Source organism: Ambystoma mexicanum, chromosome 6q, assembly GCF_040938575.1.
Source record: "Ambystoma mexicanum isolate Mex_15411 chromosome 6q, UKY_AmexF1_1, whole genome shotgun sequence".
In the NCBI taxonomy this organism is placed as follows: Eukaryota; Metazoa; Chordata; class Amphibia; order Caudata; family Ambystomatidae; genus Ambystoma; species Ambystoma mexicanum.
In genome coordinates this window covers 1,312,857,772-1,312,881,230 of record NC_090937.1, presented here as the reverse complement: position 1 = coordinate 1,312,881,230, position 23,459 = coordinate 1,312,857,772, and the positions used below count along the sequence as shown (strand labels likewise).

The 23,459-nt window shown below is 46.2% G+C and overlaps 1 protein-coding gene across 2 annotated transcripts in view; it reads left to right on the top strand.

The window, feature by feature from the left end:
• CC2D2A (coiled-coil and C2 domain containing 2A) overlaps positions 1 to 23,459 on the top strand; it is a 1,164,962-nt gene that overhangs the window by 884,284 nt on the left and 257,219 nt on the right. For both annotated transcript variants that reach the window (XM_069631936.1, XM_069631935.1), the window contains exon 24: positions 5,787 to 5,886. In XM_069631936.1, coding sequence (XP_069488037.1) covers positions 5,787 to 5,886 — 100 coding nt within the window. The remainder of the gene's footprint in view (positions 1 to 5,786; positions 5,887 to 23,459) is intronic.

The window sequence follows — 23,459 nt, the reverse complement described above, 5'->3', positions numbered from 1 at the left end:
AGGGCAACACGCCTACCAGGCCCCGTCCTGAGGTCTCAACCAGGTATGTGGCCTATAGCCTATCCATCAGCATCGCAGGGCAGATTTAACCTGCAGCCAACAAGGCAGAGTACACACAGGCCCCAGCAGCCACCTGCTACTCCGTCAATATCACCTAACACCCCACCAACCTGTGAGGACAGGTTTTTTGAAAGGTTCCTCATGCTCATGAGGTCTCCTCAGATGGGGTCCATCCTTCGGGATGTGATCAGGGACATGCTACCTCTGGTCCCACCGCCGGCACCCATAGTCATTCCTCCCATGGCTCCAGTGCCTCAGGCCTCCGTGCAGCCCCTGCTGCCCATGCCGGGTCCTTTTGATTCCAGCTTCCCTGCCTCCCACAGTTCAGGCGGTTCCACACCAACCTCCGCAGCACCCAGTAACTCCAGTTCCTACACCGCAGCCTGCGGCACCCAGCACTCCTCCACCCGCACCTGACCAACCGGACACCCTGGTGGAGACACTGATGCAGGAGGAGGACCCTGACACGCCATCCTCAGCGAAGGCCTTTCATGAACGGCTCTCAGGTTTGCTTAATATTTGGACCTTCCTCAACCCGAGGTCGAACAACCAGAGGCGGGGTTCCTGGCTGCGGTCCTCACTCCACGCCCCACGGCTGGAACAGGGATCCTGATGCAGAAGGATGTTGTCGCCTTGGCCAAAAAGGGATGGCTTAAACCCCATTCGGCCCAATCTGTCAATCAGCGTCTCAACGCCGAGTATAGGCAAATGGAGGGGGATCCACTCTTGCTGTCCGCACACCCTCAACCGCACTCTTCGGTGATCGCTGCGCCTCACTCTACTCCAAGCCTCAGTCGTCCGCGGCCACCCCATCGTCGGCTCTTATAGGCAAGGAGAAGAAGATCTTGGAGGCTTATGGCAAGAAGGTTTATTCCAACGCCTCACTGCATCTTCATCAATCCAACGCAGATGCCATGCTGGCAGCTATTAATCAAAGACTTTGACGGGAAATAGCTGACTCCCTCCCAGAGCAACCGGTGCAGAGCCAGGCACATTTCAAGGCGGGCCTGGCAGAAGCTAAATTGGTGGCACAGGACATCAGGGAGTCCACCGTGGCACACATCAACACCTCCTGCTGTGCCATCTGCATTGCCATGGACATGAAAAGGACTGCCTGGCTACGGGCTACCAAGTACAACCCGGACGTCCAGGAATGCATATGTAACCTTCCATTCGAGGGTGGCAAACTTTCATTCCACCACCGATAAGGAGCTACGTAAAAAGAAAAACCGTTCCCAAACTGCAAAGTCTTTATCTTCACAAAGGCCACGCCCAAGGTATGCACCCAGATGCATCAACGCTCCAACAAGGGGGAGGCTTTCGGCAGGTTCTGAGGCTTCCAAGAACGGAGGTTGAGACAGCCTGATAGTTCTCCGAGTCAGCACTGGCGCAAACAGCAAAAGGGGAGAGCAAGGGCTTCTTTCACTCCCCCTCTTCCACACCAGACTCAAAGGGAAAGAGGGCATGATGCGCACCTTCGGGTCCACGTGTTTCCAGGGCGGGTGAGGATCAGGCTTGCCCTTCACGTGCAGTCTTGCGTCAGAAGTTTGCAGATCCCTGGATCCTATCAGTGATGCCCACGGATTACTGCCTAACAATTCCTTACCCTCCTCCCTCCTTCCATCCACTCCAACAGATTGGGACAACAACCCTGTTGGCAGAAATTTGTTCACTCGTAGAGAGCCCAGGCAGTGGAGGTAGTCCCAGCTTCCTAGCAAGGCTTGGCCTTCTACTCCAGGATTTTAGCCATACGAAAGAAGAACCAGGCTGGCCTGAGAGTTGTGTTGGACCTTTCCACCCTGAATCTCTCCCCCCCTCTTCAAAAATTCAAGATGGTTACGCCAGAGCTTATTGCAGTGACACTGTGCAGGGAAGACAGGACATGCTCCCTGGATCTGAAGGACGCACATCTACATGTCCCAATTTGGCAGCCTCATCGGTCCTTTCTGTGCTTCAGGCTCATGGGCTTCCATTTCCAATACAAGGTTTTACCCTTCGGCCTCAACTCAGCTCCCAGGGTCTCTACCAGATTTGTGAATGCAGTGGCAGCCCTCCTCAGGGCCCAAGGTCACCATTTCTACCCGTAGCTGGATGACTGGCTCGTCTGGGCGAGATCCCCGGAGGCGGTTTACCACACTTCTTCCGCCCTCATGATCCCACTCCACGAACTGGGATTTTCGATCAACCTCAAGAAGTATCAGCTGCAGCCTACTCAGAGCCTGACTTTTCTGGGCCTCATCTGGGAAACGAGCTCCAAGAGAGTTTTCCCCTCGGAGGAAAAGATCACGGCCATCAAGAGGGCCACAGATAATACAGCCTGGTGGTACAGAATCTATTGGGTATCATGGCAGCGTTCCTTCTGGCTGTACCTCACATGAGACTCAAGATGAGATTACAGATGCACTTTGAAGCCTCATGGAATCAGGAGCGTGGCTCCCAAACTGAGCTCATCAGCATTCCTTCCTTTCTCCACCAGGACCTCGTCTGCTGGTCCACGGACTGCAACCTGCAGACAGGCAAGCACCTCAAGTCACCATCACCACGGATTGCTCCCTGGAAGGCTTGGGCGCTACCCTGGACAAGCACAGCATCCATGAAGTCTGGCCCCTCCAAGAGCATGAGTCCCATATCAACTGGCTGGAGCTGAAAGCTATCTGGTTCGCTGTCAAGGCTTTCCCGCCGCTTATCTGCAGCAAGGTAGTTCTCATTCTAACAGACAACTCCACCAGCATGTATTACATCAACAAGCAGGGTGGCACCAGCCCCCCCCCCCCCCACCTCTGTGCATTCTAGTGGTCATTTGGGAGTGGGTCCTGGAGAACAACATCTACTTGATTGCAATCCACATCCCAGGGGAGACCAACCTGGAGGCGGACAGGCTCAGCAGACTGGGAGCAGACAATTACGAATGGTAACTGAATGATCAGGTCCTGCTGGGGATCTTCAACAGTTGAGTGCATTCTCAGGGGGATCTCTTCGCCACCTGGTCCAACAGAAAGAACCTGCAGTTTGCATCTTGGCAGGGGCAGGGCCCCAGCTCCCTGGGCTACGCTTTCAGATACAGTAGAACAGCATGACAGCATATGCATTTCCTCCCACTCCCCTGGTCCACAGGGTGATCTGCAAGATAAGCGAATCGTGTCACACCAGCATCATTCTGATAGCTCTGTGGTGGCCGGCAAGACCATGGTTCTCAGAGCTGCTCAGCCTCTCGGACAGGTCCCCCATTCACCTGCCTCTGGGCCCGTCTCACCTTCTGTCACAGCAGGGGGGCAGGGTCATCTACCCTGCAGAAGTTAGCCTTTGTAGCGTGGTTTCTGAGCAGGTCACTCTAAAGCATATGGGGCTGTCACAGGCTAACCTAGACATCATTCAGGGTGCTAGGAGCGATGCTACTAGGAGGCAGTACAAAAGTAAATGAACTAGGTTCTGTCACTGGGAGGACTTTAAATAGATTGACCCCCTTACTTGCACGTTGGAAGACATGCTATCCTTCTCTGCACACCTCTCACACTCAGGGGTACAAATAGACACATGCTGCACCTACCTGGCGGCCATAGGAGAATACTGGAACTCGGAGGAGGAAGTCTTCTCTTCCTCCAACCTGGTAGTTAAGCGACATCTGGCGGGTCTCACCAGGCTCTACCTGCCCATCAAGAAACCACACCCTGTGTGGGACCTCAATGTAGTGCTGGGCGCCCATTAAAACAGCTCTCTTGGTGGGTCTTACGTCTGCACGCAGAGTTAGCGAAATCCAGGTGCTAGTGGTGTCAGAACCATACAGTACCTTTCACAGAGATAAGGTGGTCCTGAGAACGCATCCTGCGTTCCTGCCTAAGGTAGTCTCTTCTTTCCATCTTAATGAGGAGATAGTCTTACACATGTTCTTTGCGGATCCTTATGACAATGCTCAGAGGGTCCTGCACTCTCTGGATGTGAGGCGCACTCTGAAATGTTATCTGGACAGGACCAAGAGCATCAGCAAGTTGGATGCTCTTTGCATCACCTTTGGGGGGTCCAGGAGGGGTGGAGGGGCTGGTTTATCAGGCTTCCAAGGCCTCTATAGCATGGGGGATGGTTTCGGCCATCGAGGAGGCCTATGAGGGGCAGCACAAACTGCTTTCAGCTAACATGCATGCCCACACTATCAGAGCCAAGGCCACTGCGGCCGCATTCCAGAGACACGTCCCGTGGCAGGTCATCAGCAGGCCACGTAGTCCACTCGTTCCGCCTTCTGCAAGTAATACTGTCTGGAGCCGGCTCTAAGTCAGACGTGGCATTCGGACAGATATTATTAAGGAACTTGTTTTCTTAAGGAGGGTCACCTCTCCACCCTGGGGCTACATTCAGTTGTAATCGCCATTGCAGTGTGGAGCAAAAGGGACGGGTCATAGGAGTAATTATAGGTTAGTCACTATAGTGACTTACCTACTCCTAGTCCACGTCCCACCATCCTCCCCCGTAATAAAACTGGTGTCATTAGGCAATGGTAATATTGTTGACTCGTCAATGGGGACTGAGGAGCGGCGCCGGTGGGCTGGGTCAGGGGAGCGCATGCTCCCAGGGCCATGCCCATGCGCGCCTCTTACTTTAAAGGGGAAGAAGGTTTTTTCTGGTGAAAAAGGTTCTGTCTCCCATCCCTAGCGAGGGCCGCCCATGCAGTATGGAGGAAAAGGGGATATGGACTAGGAGTACGTTAGTCACTACGGTGAATAATTTATAATGTATCAGATGATGTTTCATTGCAATAGGTGACTAGGTATTGCCCTGAGGGACAACCGAGTTTCCGCAGGATGACTTCTCTTCTAATGCAGGTAGGTTGCACACCGTGGAGGAGGAAAGACCACATTAGGCCTATTAGTAGTATGGGCCACATTATGAGGTTGGGTTAATTTGGTGTTAAATCCACCGAATTGCTGACAAAATCATTTACCATTAACACCACTTGGTCCCATGGGTTTACCATAGGATTAGGAGTGGTGACAACGCAGTGTAAATCCCCATTTGTGGAGTCCATGGGATTTTGGCAGAATTACTGTGACTGGTAATTATGTAAATCTTTTGTGACATTTTGTTAGAGGTAAATTCAGTGGTGCAGTAAAAGTGGTGGTAATTTAGTCACCACCAACAAAGTGGGGGTAATGGAATTAACACAACTTTTTTACTGAAATGCTGAACTCGTTATGAGGCCCTTTTATTTTGTTCCTATTCATGGCTGCCATAAACAGACTGTTATTTGTATTCCCTTTTGTTATCCAACTCATCTATCATTGTGTTTTATGTTTCCTAAGACTTTATCACCACTAATATTATTTTCTGGCACAAAATATGATACAAGTATCTCAAAGAAACATCAATTAAGAGGACATCACTGCCAACAGTGCAACATAGCCAATACACACATGATTCATGTTGCAGGGTGTGTTTCATTGAAAAAGCATCCTGCTGGTACATCCTAGTATTTGATGGTTACCTCTACTTACTGCCCTGCTTGTTTTCTTTCCTGCATTTCATTTCCATGTTTGTGTTATATTGTTCATCTGTTTTTAGAACTTTACTTTTACTTTGTGATATCTCAAACAGGTACATCTTCCTTTGAATACCAGGAGGTTTCTTTGAGGCATACAAGTGCACTATCTAATAAACAAATCAGATATATGAGCACAGTTTAATATTATATTATTACAGTCAAACTTTCATGTTCTTGCTTGTCATTACCTCCCCAGCAAATCACAGCCGTCTTCGAGAGCTGCAAGGTCGTTCAATGAAACATTTGCGGTCGCCCCATCACCCCAAAGTCTATCTAGTGACCCAGCAGTAAACCAGGTATGGCATTGCTTGAACGTCTGATGTTGTTGTAATGATATAGAAGTACTGTGCTGCTTTTAATGTTTTATTGGTATTTTTTTAACTAAGACTCCTAAGTATAGACTGCACCATCCGGTTACAAATCTTCTGTTTTTTAAAGTAATTTCTTATGAAAATAAAAACATTTTTGGGTCCATAAGTGAGCAACTGCAAAATACTGTGGATTTGAAAGTCTTTTAGAGCCCGTACAATTGTTGTACCCAATGACAGTAAATGCGCCCCCCCAGAACTAGGAAAGTGGATCTAGCTCCTTTCTTTACCATCATGAGAGGTGTAACTGTGTTTTCCAGAGCACTTTGATGGTCCTTGCAGGGCCCCTGACATGCAGACATTATTGATTGTGTGTTGGACAGAAACATTCCAAGACATCTATTTATTACCATACCAAGAACACTTTCATAGTCCAAACAAGTATGTCTTACTCCTGGGTTCAAAGTTGTGTGTAAGGAAAAGGAAACATTAAAGAAAGCACACTACTTAACAGGTTTGTGAAAAATTAGGATCTTGTGTTGGTGAGGCCCAATTCTGCCAGTTACCTCAATATTAAATACATGTACACTATCTCTTTGGCTGTAAGGCCACATTTTATTGAGCAAATAACAGAATTGGTTCTTAGTTGTAGAAATTGATAAGCCATACCCATGATATGAAACGTTGTTAGTCTCTAGACAAAATATAGCATAACATTCTTACCCCTTGCACTCTGCTTTCATCTGTAAGGAAGGCATGGTATCAAACAGTAAGACAGGCACAAGTGATCACCATTCAGGGGTGTTTATTGAACTTCAGTTGGGTTTGAAAAATGCCGATCTAATCCTACATCTAAAGATGGGAGCAAGCTGTGACCATCAAATAATAATAACAACGCAGTCCTAGTCGAGTCTGTCAAAATAAAAGGGCCTATACTAATAAACCTGTTGCCAATCCTTACTTCTACATACAAATAGTGTGGGAAACAATGTTATGCAAAAAGAAAAGTGTTCAAGAAATTATATTTCAGGTGTTCAAGCCGTTGGATACCCTTCCCCACGTTTTCAGCATGGGACAAGGCGGTACACTCGAGCTTAGCACACTGTCTGGCTTCTTTAGCAAAAGGATGCAGTTCAAAACCTTAGCATCATGTCTTTCTGTGCCAAACTCTCTTTGCCATTCAAAGTCTCTTATTTCAGAGGGCCTGATGCGACAAACAAACATTAAAGTTCCTTTCTGCTTAGGATTTCACAGGTGCACAATCGCTTAGGTGATTCACGATTCACCTCGGATCCCCCTCTGCCGGGCTCAGACCCACTTTAATAAAAAGCTTTCAATTGATCTCCCTCTCTGGGCTTGGACCAACTTTATCTGCTTTTCCAAGCTTTCTTTAGTTCAGAAATCGAAGCCTTTCAACTGTGTGTAGGATTTTTCTCAACCCGTCGCAGGTCCACTTCAATTCACAATTCTTTGCTTAATGGGTTCCCCTCAACCGGGGTCAAACCACCATTCATCAGAAAATGTTCAAAATAATTAAATGAAAGTTGACTTCTCTTGGGATACCCTTCCCCAAGCTTCCCTGGTCAAAAGTTTGCAACAGTAGACATTTTTACTTGTGACTATACATGACCACTTCGACCATTGCCAGCTGGCACATCTTCGCAGTACATTCTGGGGCTTGCAGTTCCAAAATTCTTTTAGTTTGCACAGTTCACAACCAAAACAAGATCTCATCCAGTATTTTCTATTCTCCTTGCTTCCCTCGTTCAGGCTCGAGCCACTTGTTTTATGATTTAGATGACCCACCTACTGGCTCTGATCTGCCGCGGTTCTCTTTCTAGACGTCCCTCATTCGGGTGCGAGCCTTTTAAACAGCTTCAAGCATTCTTATTGCTACTTCAATTCTTCGTGATTTATTCTTAAAGCCTTTGATAGTTCATGGGCATCGCAACAGAGACTTCCAAATCGACGATCTCGTCTCGCCGGGTCACTCTGTTACTCTGTATCACCTTTCAGATTATCAAACATTCGAGATTCTCTTTCTCTCGCGGTTGCCATCCTACACGCAACCTTGCATCTTGGATACAGTTTCTTTAACTTTATCACAACCGGGTTTGTATTTCCAACTTCTCTTTCACCAGATGCGTTGCTCAATGGTTTGTCTGCGTTCTCGCACCTCCTTAATTCAGTCTTCTGTTTTCAGCACACCTCCTCAACACAGTACTTCACAGGGAGGGGACAGGCTTCAATCCCCTGTTCAATGAAGGAAAATGCCGACTTTTCATCTGGTTTTTCAAAACACTGTCTCCCTCTTTGGCTCTCTTGGAGTTTTTCCATTACTCGCACAGTCTCTGGGTCTCCGGGTTTCTCCAGCTCTAGTTGCAGCTTCCGCTCTCCAGAAGTCATCCTTCCTCAACTCCAGCCATGCTCAATGTGTGCTTCTGAGCTCTGCCTTTTATCCAGGTGGGTAGAGTTATTTGGTTGCAGGTGTAGATGATTGGGGTAGAGTGCCTGATCCTCCCTGGCCTTGTTAATGTGACAAAATGGAGTTTTACAATAGGAACTAACAGCCCATGGGATTCCATGGGTAACCCTCATTGCTCCAGGTGTATTCTTCGTCTGTCTTGTCAGTAGGAGAGGAAAGGTAAGGATTATGTGAGTTGTAGTGTTTTGCAAAATGTAGTAAATAATAAGTTTAAAAGGGTTTCAAATAGAATGGACCTTTCAGATAATGTTTCTTAGAATTCTGACTGGGAAGGGGGACTTGGGGAAAAGTGAGTGGGAAACTTCTTATTGTTATATGTAGGGACGATTCTTCACTTTCGAGAAGGACTTGGTTGGGACAAGGTTGAGGTACAATGACAACATCCTACAAAAGCTGAGTGGATATGGGGTAAGGACGTTGGAGTAGGGGAGGGGGAATATCTTGTCTCACCTAATGGTGTTCTCCCTAATGTCCGCAGGGGTCCTCCACCCAGGTGATCCTCCCTCTTTTGTCCTCCACCAGGGTTGAAATCCAACAGCGATGGATCACCCCTGGCCACCCTGGCTATTGGATCCCTGGGGTTTCGTAGTGAGAACACCCTTAGGTTTCTTACACATCCCATGTCAGATCATGGTCGTACAACCTCTTCCTCACACTAGTATATATTATCCTCCTTCACTTTGTTCATGTCTCACTGGGGCTTCCCCAATGCCTGTGTTTACTCCGGTGTATTTTATTTCTCAACTTTTAACCTTGGCAAAGACTGGCTGTGCAGTGAACTAGAAACATTGAATCAATGTATTACAGTGTATTCATTATTTGAAGGACATTTGATAGCTTGAACTCCTTGCTCTAGGCACTATATGATGCAATATGTTGCCCTATCTACATTTGCAGCCCTATCTCATTCCCCATGAGAATGGTCTAAAGTATACTTTGGCAAAAGGATTCTGGCATACGCTGAACATTTCACATTTGTGGGCGCTTCAATATATATGGGAATTTGTGCTATGCGGTAACATCGCACGGAGTGCATCGCAGAACCTCGCCGGCAGCATCGAAGGGCCTGCCTGACCCTGTCTTCAAGGGTGCCTGACTCCCGCATGCCGGGCGCCGCGCGGCACGAAAGCGAGGCTGATCCTCGCTCGAAGCAGTGTAAAACTGCATTCATCCGCCGGTAGGCGGAACCGCCGGTGGCCAGCACGAAGGCCACACAAAGGCCTGTTCCTGCGCCTGTTACGCGCATGGGAGCGCGGCGTGGCCACCCCCCCTGCTCAAATTAAACCTCCCCGACCGCCTTCCGCAAAGTCCGAGGCAAGCTATCGCAAGCAAGTATCCAAATACACCCATTCATACTAGGTGAACCCACTGTAAGTACTTTGCCCCTGTCCTTGTTCCTTTTCTGACATTGCAATGATACGACTCCCCCTCAGTCGCCTTTACCTGTACTCCATTTTCTACATGGACCGTCATTTCAAGGAGTATAATCACGCATGCCAGTACCGGGGACACTACTGTAGGCATGTACTCTGAGCCACTATTATTTGAATGTGTTTCATGCCTCCCTTGAAACTCTTGAACCTTAGAATATCATAAGTATTTTGTGCCTTATGTTCACTAGTAGACCCCCTTATAACTGTATTGTGCCTAAGGTCGCTTACAGATCATTTCAATTGTGTTGTGCCTTAAGGTCGCTTTCAGACCATTTCAATTGTGTTGTGCCTAAGGTCGCTTACAGATCATTTCAGTTGTGTTGTGCCTTAAGGTCGCTTTCAGACCATTTCAATTGTGTTGTGCCTTATGGTCGCTTACATACCTTTTCAATTGTGTTGTGCCTTATGGTCGCTTACAGACCATTTCAATTGTAATATACCCTTTGGTAGCCCATTGACCACTTCAACGGTGCTGTGCCTTAGGGCGCATCAAATTGTATTGTGCCGTACCTGACTTGGGTCACGTCTAATCTAGGTTTACCACTGCCCTGGGTGACAGCCTGCGACTACGCTAATCTAGGGCTGCCCTGACCTTTGCATTCCAGCCATTGGGTTATCCCTATCTAGGTGCCGAGGCTTCCAGTCATACCATAGCATCCTCACCCCCTTCCATTATCTCACCAGGCCCACTCAAGCAGACCCTAACTTGTCCCTCTCAACAAGCTCATAGGGAACCTATTCTGGCAGCCAGCACCACCATCATGCACATCAGCGTGCGCCTTCTTTTGCACCACCTCCTAACCACATACCTTGCCCCATTCACTCAACCACCCAAGTCAACCACTCCTACCTTTGAGGTCAATATCCTGGCCTGCCCCTACCTACGTGACCCAGCGTCACCCACCATGACTTTGACACCCTCAACGAGTCCTTCAGCAACTTCCGTTGACGCTCACCACCCCTGCAACCAAATTAACCAATACCTTAATGACCCTGCTCTATGGCTCAAACACTTTGCCACAAAACCAACCCCTAACCAACCTTGCCCCCTTACTCTCAGGAACAACAGACTAGGCACCAGATTCCGTATTCGTCCTTCCCGCACCTACACCACTAAGCAAGCCCCACACACACACCACCCAGCCCGCCTTCGCCCTCCGCCACTTGCAAAACTAAGACCACAGGGGTTAAATTGCCTGTGTTCAAGGGTGCCCTCATCAATTCTAGATCCCTCACAGGACACGCTCTTGACATAGCCGACCTTATCACTACTGCCAACCTTGACTTCATTGTCATATCCGAAACCTGGCTACATGCCGCCTCTGGCCCTTCTCTATCCTTGGCCTTACCGCCTGAATATGGCATTACACGCTGTGACCGCTCCTCTGCCCATACTAGAGGCGGTGGCGTTGCATTCATCCACAAAAACTCCCTTGACCTAAGAGTGGTATCCGACTCCAAACTCGAATCAGCTGAACTGCTGACAATCAAATTACTACTAACACCTAACCAAACGGCCACCCTTCACCTTATCTACAGGCCCCCAAGGCCGGCACCCACCTTTGTCAGTGAAATTTCCACTCTTCTTCTTGACAATACAAAAAACAACTCCCAAACAATAATCTTAGGTGACCTCAATCTTGGTCGCGGCGACCCTAAGGATCCTGTAGCAACTGATCTGGAGTATGCTCTTACTGACCTTGGCCTTACCTTGTACTTACAAGAACCGACCCATATTAAAGGCAGGACCATTGATTGGTTAGCCGGCTCCAACTGCAACATCCAGGTCCTCAATAACTCCCCTTGCTTATGGTCTGACCATCACATCATAACATTTAACATTGAAGCTTCCCCGCGAGCCCCAACACCTATAGCCCCAGCCCTCCCCACCCGCAATAAAAAAAATATAACAAGAGAACATCTCCTCCCACTGTTACTCCCCTCTCTTAATGCGGCGACCAACGCCTGCTCTGATCCCACCTCCCTTGCAGACATCTACAACCAAACGATGCTCACGGCCATTGACACCTTAGCACCAATTAAACTTAGAAAGGCTAAACCACGAGCACACCTCAACTCATGGTTCACTCCACAGCTAAGAATCCTTCGCAAGGCCAAACGCTGCGCGGAAAACTGGTGGAAAAGCCACCCATCTGATGAGCATAAAGACGGCTTCCTCCTCGCCTCCCTCATTTATAAAGACGCCATCATCATTGCTAAAAAAGAATCGCTTAATAATCGTATCACACAAGCCGACTCTAATTCCAAGGAACTCTTTAGAGTCCTAAAAGAGCTCGAAACCCCAGTATCCCCGCCAGACACTTGCACAAAAGACAGCAAATGGTGTGCTAACATTCAAGCAGCCCTCCTAAACAAAATCTCTATGCTCCAATCTAAAATAAAAGATAAGCAGGACTGCCTGAGGCGTGACAACCGCTCATCCTCCCCCACTAGGCCCACCCTCTCCAACTCTGCCAACATCAAACCCTTCACCTTCGCACCTCTCACTATCATTGAAGTAGAAAATATCATCCTCAGGATGAAACCTTCCAACTGCCAAGGTGACCCGTGCCCAGCTCCCATCATTAAGGACTCCGCCCATGACCTAGCCCCATTCATTACAGCCTTCATTAACTCTTCCTTTGAAACAGGTATTGTCCCGGACAACCTTAAAGATGCCTGGGTGATCCCGCTACTAAAAAAACCTTCCCTTGACCCAAGCATACCTACGAATTTCCGACCTATTACTACAGTACCATTCCTGCTGAAGATACTGGACCGTGCAGCTTACCTGCAGATCCAAAACTACCTTGAATCAAACAATCTGCTAGGTCTACGACAATCCGGATTTCGGCCCAGACACGGGACCGAAACGGCTCTATTAGACCTAAAAACCCAGATCGAAGTCCTGAAGGACAAGGGCAAATTAGCAATGCTATTACTCCTCGACCTTTCCGACGCATTTGATTTGGTTAACCACCAGATCCTTTGCAGGCACCTCCACTCTGCTGCCAACTTCTCTCCCTCCGCAGCGGCCTGGATCAAATCCTTCTTGAGCAACAGATCTATGAGGGTCTTTGCACCCTCTGCTGCCGCAGCTCCCTCCCCTATTCATTGCGGTGTTCCTCAGGGCTCTTGCGTGTCTCCTACCCTTTACAATATCTTTACGAAACCACTCTTCGATGTGCTCGATTATCTGGGTGTCTCCTACACCAACTATGCGGACGACACCCAGATACTCATTCGCATCTCGGGTGATTATCTTGCTGACACCAAGGCCCTCAATGACGTCTACTTGGTCATCCAAGCCTGGATGGCCCAGCACCAGCTATGTCTGAACGACGATAAGACAGAGCTACTTATTCTGGGTACTTCACAACGCCTGAGCAAACTGGAGCCATCCTATCAGTCATTCATCATAGACGGCAACTCCATACAAGTCTCGAAAGACACCAAAACACTAGGCTTTTGCCTACACGTGCAAACTCATTTCAGCCTGCAGACCTTTCCTCACCACCCACAATAGCGTCACACTAGCGAGAACACTTATCATGGCAAAAATAGATTACTGCAGTGCCCTATATCTAGGCACCAGCCAAGAAAACCTGTCCAAACTCCAAACCACCCAGAACAATGCAATTCGAGCGGCTCTGAACATCCCTCGTAACCACCACATCTCAGAAGCCAGAGCTAGCCTTAAGTGGTTACCCGTGAAGCGGAGAATTTCCCTAAAAACGCTTGCCCTCACGCACAAATGCCTAGCCAACAAGGCTCCGATCTATCTCTGCAGTCGGCTTTCGCGCCACTCCACTGCCCGACCACTAAGAATTGCCCAGACTCACTGCCTTACTATCCCTAGGTTTAAGCTCCAAAAAGCGGGAGGCACTAGCTTCCCTGTCCTAGCCTCCAAACTTTGGAACACCCTCCCCGCTGCCATCAGAGCCGAAGACTCCTTCAACGCCTTCAAGAATAAAACCAAATCTTGGCTCTTTGACCAGCAATAGCTGTGTCAGACATCGGTCCTACTTATCCAACCCGCCTGTTCCCCTGCCCGATTTCCGGTCTGCTACCTTTCCCAACTACCTCAGGGATACTTCCTCTGCAGAGCCTAGGGACAGTGTACCATGTGTAAGATATGTAATTATTAAGTTTGTTTATTATGCTGTATTGTTATACTTTTTTGTAATTTATCTCCCTGTATGTTCTTTTCTTGCAACCCTGCACAAATTGCGCCCTGATGCCCCCGGGCCTGATGGTCTGCGCGTTATAAATAAACAAATACAAATACAAATCTTCCAAACACCACATAAGCATTGTGTCAACACATCAAACATTGTGTTAGTTGTGTTCTGCTTAGAGGTGTGACTTATGCAGCAATTATAGGGGCCTGAAATGGCAGCAAGAACCCCCTAATAATTTGCATCACTTCGTCGGTCGCGAAGGGATGCACCCCAAAGAACTTTATAAGGCAGCATTGCAGACTCCATGACACTCCATTCTCCACCACCCTCAACACAAAACCAAATCTACCGCACACGTCTGCACTCCTCAAACTATAACAATTCACTGCACAGCATAAGACTTCACCACCACACCTTTGACTGCATTGAAACTTAAGGAACTCTACTTGACCCCACCCTCCACTTGCTTGCGTCTTTCTCCCCGACTTCACACCCCACAGGCTTCTAACTGTACTCTTTCAATGCTCAAGTGTGCTCCTGAGAGTGCTCATGACTCCCCTGACCCCAAGTGCCACTGTGCTAGCTTGCCCTTCTACTGATCCCACTTTACGTCTTTACTCTTCTCAATTTTCTGACTCTATGCTCTTTATACTGATCTCTATGAAATGACTTTATTTCTTTTAATTGGTCTTTTATTATTACTATTTGCATTACCAGGTCTCTTGAGGATTCCTCATATGCAAACTCATTATGAAGAACTGGGTTTTAAGCCCCCACAACTCACAGAAACATCTCAAGGTCATCACACATCCATAACTCGATTTTAAATAATTCCAACAATAGATTGCATTGCTAAATGACAAGATAATTGTCTTGTCCAATATGTACATTTCTTGATTCTTTTCACGGCTTGTTTTCGTCTCAACTCGTACTACTATACATCCACCCCTGCAATCACTACCACTCCACCTTCTGATATCTTTCCCTTTTTGTTGTGACCTATGCCTGTTCTGTTTTGCTCTCCAGCATTCGACCTCTTTTCCATTTTCCTACGTACCTTTTCCCTAATTGCATTTCAACCCACAGACCATGGTCTGGTTTACATCCTGGGTTGGATCACAGTTCACCCATATGGGCAAGGGTTTGGCGTTTTAAAACCATGATGGTTTTGATGTGTGCAGTATAAAAGCCAATTAACATAACATAACATTTGTATGTAATACATCACAAACCCAATGGTTAATTATAGGTTTTAATAATAACAATTGTATTACCATTATCCTTTGCTTTTAATCACTTACGTCTAGAGGCTCACCCGCCATCTCCCACCACAGCCCGGATGCATGCTTTGCCCTTTAAAAATGATTTTGTCACAAAACATCTCATGCTTGACTCTTATTTACAGTACACACTTGAGGTCTTGTTTTGATCTTGCAAACAATTTCTTATTTTTCACAAATTTTCAAGAGAGTGCTGGGCACTTACATTTATTTGTACACTGGCATGAATTCCTTGTAGATGTTTTCTGATCTACAACAACTTCTCAGTGTGCGATTGACTCAGTGGAAGTCAATGGAAAAGTGGAGTATGGGTTGCATTAAAACCCTGAGCCAGCTAACTGGCTAGATAACATTACAATATCTTCTCATCTCTAAAACTGCCATCAGCTTTCCTTGATCAATTATTAAATGTACATAATTGCATTGTTCCAATACCTGAACTAAAATATCAATACTCATTGTGGACTTGTGTTATCCACTATCTCCATTTCCGTCATGTATTCCAAACTGTTTTATCTTTTCTTTTGCCAGTGACTAGCAATAATCATTCCAATGTGTCATTCTAGAGTGTCCCCATGAACACAGCCTCCCTGTGGATGTCATTTAGGGGTTGCAAGGTCTACCAGTTGGTATTTATTTTATTTATTGGATATTTATAAGGCGCATATACAAAAAGACAGTGTTTCAAAGCGCCACAATACCCCTGGCAACACACCTGGCTCCCTTGGTCTACCCTTGCAAGCTCTGCATAGGAGATCACAGGAGCACCCAGCAAACTAAAAACAACAATAGCTCCTTAGGGGACTATGTTTATTTTATTGTATTAATTGTACTGAAAACATTTTGAAAGTGTGGGCCTTACCACAAATGGTTGACAGGGTTTTGATTAATCAACCCCTTATCCCCCAATGCCATCCATATCCTTATGGATTCTGAGGGCTAAAAGAAAGACACAGGGTAGGATCTCCTGTTCCCACATTCCTGGGTCAGTAGCAAGTTCTCAGCATGGTGGGAAACGGAAAAGGAATGAGCAGCAGGACAAGGAGAAGGTGTACACATTATTGTAGCTTGGAGGCACAGATGATGAATTTGAAGGCAAGAGAGGTTTGGGAAGGGGCAAGAGGCTGGGACGGGAGCAGTACCTGAATATGTGGTTCTGTACATTACATATGGGGACTATACCAAAATTCACCAGCATGGGGTCTGACATGGATTCACATGCTCATGAATATTCCCCATCGTCAGGCCGGGATTCCTCGATAAAAGAAAAAAAGGTTTCACTTTAACTTGCAAACTGTATTTCTCCTCTAAACCAATCCCTGTACTTTGGGTCATACTACACCTAGCCAATGACTGCCCTCTCCCTAAGCCCCTTCTCTGGCAGCCATCTTTAGATTTTTACCGCACGTTCAAGTGTTGGCAGTCCTCCAGTTTGGCTCTGTGAGCTACTTCTACAATTTTTCATTTTTCGATGGAAAAAGTTTCTATTTTTGTCAATAAAGAGCCCTGTGTACGCCTTGCTATCAGGTAGGATATTTAGGACCTCTACCCGTCACCCCCTCTTTTACAACACAAACACTTTCTCACGGACAGCCTGGAAAACAGACTAATACCCGAGCTGTGTACCTGACATATCCCAATACTATGGTCAGGCAATTATCGACAATCACTCACACCTGACTTCCATTAAACTTCCCCACAAAGATAAGAGGTGGAGTACGAGAGCACACTCTGAGCGAGGCAAAGCACATGAGGGAACAGCAGTTTCGAGCCGGCAGCTGAGTAAGAGGGGAAAGACAGCAAAAATCGAAGGGGATCGCCAGGAGAAATATTCAGTTGACCTTTTTGACAAGCAACCATTACTTTCCAGTGACCTCGAGAATAGAAAGCGGAAGACTAGGAAACCAGACTGAAGAATCCTGAATTGTGTGTTGGAGATACCTGGTGACCTCCCATGTTAGTAATCAAGGGGGGGGGAGAATCACCGGCCGCTGTGGTACTGTCCTTGGCACCAAGAACAAAGCAGCATCTGTGAAGTCAATACAGCCAGTGAGTTGGGGAGACCGATACAAGACCGGTCTGTGTTGAAGCCAAGGTTGCAACAGCAACATTGTGTTGCAAGCACTGGAATGAACATTGTTAAAACGCATGTGATAATAGACGCAAGTGAAGTTAAACTGCTGATGAGTGAACTTTGAAGCCAGCTACAATACCTTTGACAGAGTGGTCCAGCACCATGTGGGTGCTCAATCGAAGGTCACTGTAAGGTATCCAACTGAGAAGTAATAACAGTAGATACATTTGGTCCAAGCCCGGCAAAGAGAGACCAATTGAAAGAGAACGAACAAATGTGAATAGAAGTGGTTCTGCAACAGGTCAAGTTAAATCCTGCGCACATTCGAAAGTATTCGATTTTGATGAAACAGAGAAAGTTTGCGAATTTGGTATGAACCTGACAGAGGGAGACCAATTGAAGGTTTTGTGTTGAAGTGGATCTGAGCATGGCGGAGGTGGACCCGGGGTGAACAGAAAATCACCTGAGAATTTGTACATGCGAGATCCTACGAAGAAAGAAACTTTGATGTTTGTCGTGTTGCATCAGGCCTTCTGAAATAAGAGACTTTGAATGGCAAAGAGACTTTGGCACAGAATGCCCATATGTTGAAGTTTTGAACTGCATCCTCATGTTAGAGAAGCCAAAGACTGTGCTAAGCTTGAGTGTGCTGCCTTGTCCCATGCTGAAAATGTGGGGAAGGGGAGCCAACGCCTTGAATATCGTGACATATCATTTCTTGAACACTTTTCTTTTGCATGACATCGTTTCCCACAATATTTGTATTTAGAAGTAAGGATTGGCAATAGTTTTATTAGTATAGGCACTTTTATTTTGGCAAACTCGACTAGAACTGCATTATTATTTGATGGTCGTAGCTTGCTCTCATCTTTAGATTTAGGATTAGATAGGCATTTTTCAAACCCAATTGAAGTTCAATAAACACCCTTGAACGGTGGTCACTTGTCTGTCTTTCTGTTATATACCATGCCTTCCTCACATCTCTCTGCTTTAGCAGTTATTTGTTATTAATATTAAATGTATTTCATTTTGTTAACATCACCAATGTAACTTTGTGTGATGCCTTATGGTTCAAAAGTCATGTGACATCTTTACCTGTTCTATCATCCGGGTCAAATGTGATGTTATAACGCTTCCTGTGATGTCATCTGGCATACGATTTCACTTCCGATCCCTAACACTTTTCACCAATTGACATCCATGGGTTCTGCCAGCCCACTTTTCACCAATTGACATCCATGGGTTCTGCCAGCCCACCTTTACTACTAGCCCTTGTACAGGAGCTGTTGTGATCGCTACTCAACATAAAAATATGGGTGATTCCTTGGATAAAGCTTATTCAGGAATCGTATATGTGAACAGATTCTGCAACTTGAAATCTACAGGCTAATGTCTGAGTATTTTACTAAGAGAAATCCTGTGTCTTGCTGTATGTTGCAATTCTGAATGCACTAGTTTTCCATTTGTTAATTCTCTAGGCATAGAGAATTCTATCAACTTGCTTACCAAATCATTAACTACTACCTATAAATTGTAAATGCCCCATGTTAGGATTGGTTTCCTAATTTAAAAGTGGACAAACTTTAGAAGTAGCTAAAATGCTAGCCCTGTAACCTCTGTCTTTTTGCTCCAAATATCGTTGTTCAGATTTCACCTCATAATTCTGTTGTATGCCAAGCATTCCCTCATTCACCAAACATTCCCTCATTGACCTACAACACTTGTAAGACAGTGTACATTTGCACACTGTGGCACATCTGTGGAAGTCCTCCCTTATCCCCTAGGTGGTGACGTTTCCCATGTGGCCAGGGTAGTGCGTCCACAGTACAATAGTCCGCCTGGGGGTGGTACACAGGGGCAGGATCACTTGGGGGAGGTAATCCTTATGGGATTAGGGATGACCATTTACAGAGAATGCAGTGTAATCCTTCTTTACCAAAGACAATCCCTTCTTTCCTATCTTCAGATAGGGCCAACATTTTTTGTTGTGCAGTCAGTCAGCTCAATTCCTTAGACCTGACTAGAATACCAGGTGACACTATTGCTTTTCCATTTAAAGAATACCCAAGCACTGTGAAATAGATGATATCCAGGAAGATTCAGAAAGCTCCAGAGTACCAGAGTGAACGGTCTAGTCTTCTGCAATATTTGATTGGACCAGAGAAACCCAAAAGGGAAGTGCAACAATTCAAATCCCTGTCAGCTGCGACACATGAAGGGAGCTACACTCTGAGGTGGAGAGTCGAGAGCAGCTGCACACTGACGAGCGACCGCGAGAACTGAACCGGCAAAACCAGTAGAAAATGGGAAGTCTTCAGGAAAGGAGGACAGTGGTACGCCGCTGGTAGTCCAGGGAGAACGGACAGTGCAAAGCAGTACCCAAATCAACCTCCTGGCATTCTCCGAACCTGAGAGCTGCAACACAGAGTGGAGCTGATCTGAGAAGGATGGCAAAGTCATTGAAGCAATGAACAGAGAAACCAAATCTCCACCTGCTGCCGGAGTCTTGCAGGAGAGCCCGCTCCTTGGGAGACGCGAACCAAGAGCAAAGGAACGCTGACATACAGATACGGGCTGGCGATCTGGGGAAGCTGGGTGAGAAGTACGGAGAGCATTTGAGATGGGTCGGGGAGGCAAACCCCCATGAGAAACAGAGAACGAGAGGGTCTGGGATACTGAATAGTATTAGGACATTTAAAAAGGGCACACATCCTTGGCAGGAGTAAACAAAGTCATGATGTTGCCGCCTTGTGAGTCTGGGACCTACACCCATATGTATGCATGAGAATAAGCGGGTCTGTGACCCCCAAGTACAAGGGAAATAGAAGTGTATGCTTGGCAGGAGACTAAACCAAGCTGTTATGATTCAGAACTGCGAGTCCGGGACCCACACTCATATGAACGCACGAGAATAGGAGGGTCTGGAACCCGAAACAAAAGGGAGATTGAATCCTATGCTTGGCATGAGAGTGAGACAAGCTGTCATGATTCAAAACTGCAAGTCGTGGACCTTCACCTATATGAGAACCAGATGATAAGAGTGTCTGGGACCCAAGAGCAAAGGAGATAAAGAGAGAAGATTTATATGCTTGGCAGGAGAGTACACCAAGCTAGCACACTACTGCGTGGCGAGTCAAGAAACACGTACACTGATGAGAGCCAAAGGCTAAGGTGAACTTTCTCTGAGAGACTGTGATGAACTTTTAAGAAAGCCACATAATAAGGAGATGACCGCCTAGTCAGTTACGTGGAAGAAGGTGGAATCCAGGTCAAAGGAGCAATTCTCTGGATAGTACAACATTGTTTGTTTTGGAAAGAACATTTGTTTATTACCTCCAGAGACATTTGGAACTTTTTGTTGGCAAATAACTTTCTATGCTATTTTCTTAGTTGAGATAACATCCTTGCACATTAGATTTAGGTTAAGAGTGTTAGGGTTAGTAGTGGGGTTTTTGTACACGACAGTGACTGCCTATTTTTGGTTTGACATCCTGACTTTTCCATTTGTTTTCTTTGAGGCAATGAAACCCCTCGTAGCGTTAGGGACAGAAAGGCCTTTTACCAAGCCACTTTTGTGTTGAATAAATGTTTATGTCCCAAAACATGCCCCCCTCTCTCCGAGCCTTACTTCTGCAGCCTTAAATATGGTGTTAGGGGTCGGATCAGACCTGGTTGATTCAAACTGGGGGGACCCTTTGCTTTACCAAACTTAGTGAGCACATCAGTAATCAGTTGGTAGACCCTAAGGAATCAATAGGCTTTGATCTCTCCAGTAGTAGGGAAACAAACTTGGAACCTGGGGAAAGACAATTGATATCATACGACTTAGTATTAATCTCCCACTCTGGGACTTATATCAGGTTTGCCTCAAAGTCTGGGTTGTCTTGTAAGTATGCCCTAAATGTGATGGCTGACGTTATAGACCAATATTTTAGAGGGGAAGTTAATGTACTAATACAAAATAATGGCAAACAGTGATATCATATTGAGGCTGGAGACAAAATAGCTCAAGAAATTTTGGAGAGCGCTATGTTCCCGAAGATAGTGGAAAGACTTTAGACAGAAGACACTGATAGAGGACCCACAGGCTTTGGGCAGGCAGACATAGACCGAGTAACAACACCTGAGGTAGTAAAACTTTCAATCAATGAAGATGAAAGAAACATTCTCCCTGATTTGGCCTTCTCACTACATAATTACCCATTGTTAGCAGAGGCCGTCCTCAAAACATTTTCTGAGGAAGAATAAAGGACTGTCCGTTCTTTTTCATTAGGCATGGGTTTCTATATAGAGGCGATACTGGTCCTGTGGGAACTCCCTGTTCTCAGATTGTAGTTCCATGCAGTCATAGCAGAATGGTTCTGGATATTGCCCAGGCCCATTTTACGGCTGGACATTTGGGAACTACTAAGACACAGGGGCAAATAGTGAGCCGGTTTTATTGGCCAGGAGTATATGCAGAAGTTAAAAATGTTGTTCCGACATGTCCTCTTTGTCAGAAAAACGCCACTCATACTCTCCCCCCCCCACCCTCCAGTCCACTTACAACCTCTCCCTGTTATTGATGTCCCTTTTTCAAGATTAGGAATGGACATTGTTGGTCCTCTGGAACCTTCCAAGTTGGGAAATAGATCTAACTTAGTGATAGTCGATTATGCCACAAGATAAACAGCGGCTTTCCCAATGAGATCTAATACTACACAACACATCCTCAAACATCATCTTCTTTTCTTGTCCCGGGTGGGCTTTCCTAAAGAAATCCTGACTTATCAGGGAACCACTTTTATGAGCCTGCTTATGTCAGAAGTAAAACAAGTTCTACAGATCAAAACCCTCAGACCTTCAGTGTATCACCAACAAACTGACGGCTTAGTAGAACAGTTTAATAAAACATTGAAGACTGTTGTTAAAAAGTTAGTGGAAGCTGATGGGACGAGTTGGGACATGATGATTTCGTGGGCCCTTCGAAAAACTCTTCAAGCCTCCCTTGGGTTCTCACCATTTGAACTACTCTATGGAAGATGGTCTTTATATGCTAAGAGAAACCTGGGAAGAGGGAGAAAAAGCCATATTACCTTTAACTCAGACTGCACAAAATCTAAAAGAACATATGGCTGTAGTTAGATCTATAGTACATTCACATTTTAGAAATCCCAGGAACATCAAAAGCCAGTTATGAACAAAAAGCAATCACCCGTTCCTTTTCTATCGGTCAGAAGGTCTTGGTGCTCCTTCCCTCCTTGCAGCATAAAATGCTGTCCCGTTGTCCTTATGAGGTTATTGAACAAACAAGTACCTGTAATTATTATGTCTCGCAGCCAGGTAGGAGGGCTAAGACTCAAATTTATCATTTCAACCTTTTAAGAGCGAAGGGAAGATCCAGTTGAAACCACTTCTGTAGTGATTGCCAGTCTCCTAGCTGAAGAGATAGATGGGGTCAATTTAGTTCCTGGTAATCTCTCATCCAATGAAAAACAGGACATCAAGTTGCCAGACGTCTGACAGCGAACCATGATGAGTAAAGGGGTTGTAACAATATATCCATACCCCTCCTGTTAGGGTTGTTTATCTAAAACCCTACCAAAATTCTGAGGCTCATACAGAAATAGTACGACAGGAAGTGGAAGAGATGCTGGCTTCTGACATAGTGGAACCATCACAGAGTTCCTGGTCCTCACCAATAGTCCTAGTAGCAAAACCGGATCAATCGTTGATTTTTTTGTATTGACTTTCGGAAGCTGAACGCCCTATCCCAGTTCAACAATTATCCCATGTTTAGGATAGATGACCTTATTGATCAAATGGGATCTGCCGTTTATCTCTCCATGATTGATCTAACTAAGGCCTATTAGCAAGTGCCAGTGAACCCACAGGAGAGGGAGAAGACTGCTTTTTGCACTCCTGCGGGACTGTTTGTTTAAAGTCTTACAGTTTGGTCTCCACAGGCCTCACGCAACTTTCAAGAAACTAATGTATCAGATCCTCCATCCATTTTCTAGTTTTTCCGATGGTTACTTGACTGACAGTCATTCACAGTAAACCTTGGTGTCACCTTTATGAAGTTATCAAGTCCCGGAGGAAGGCCGGACTCACAGCCAATTAAAAAAA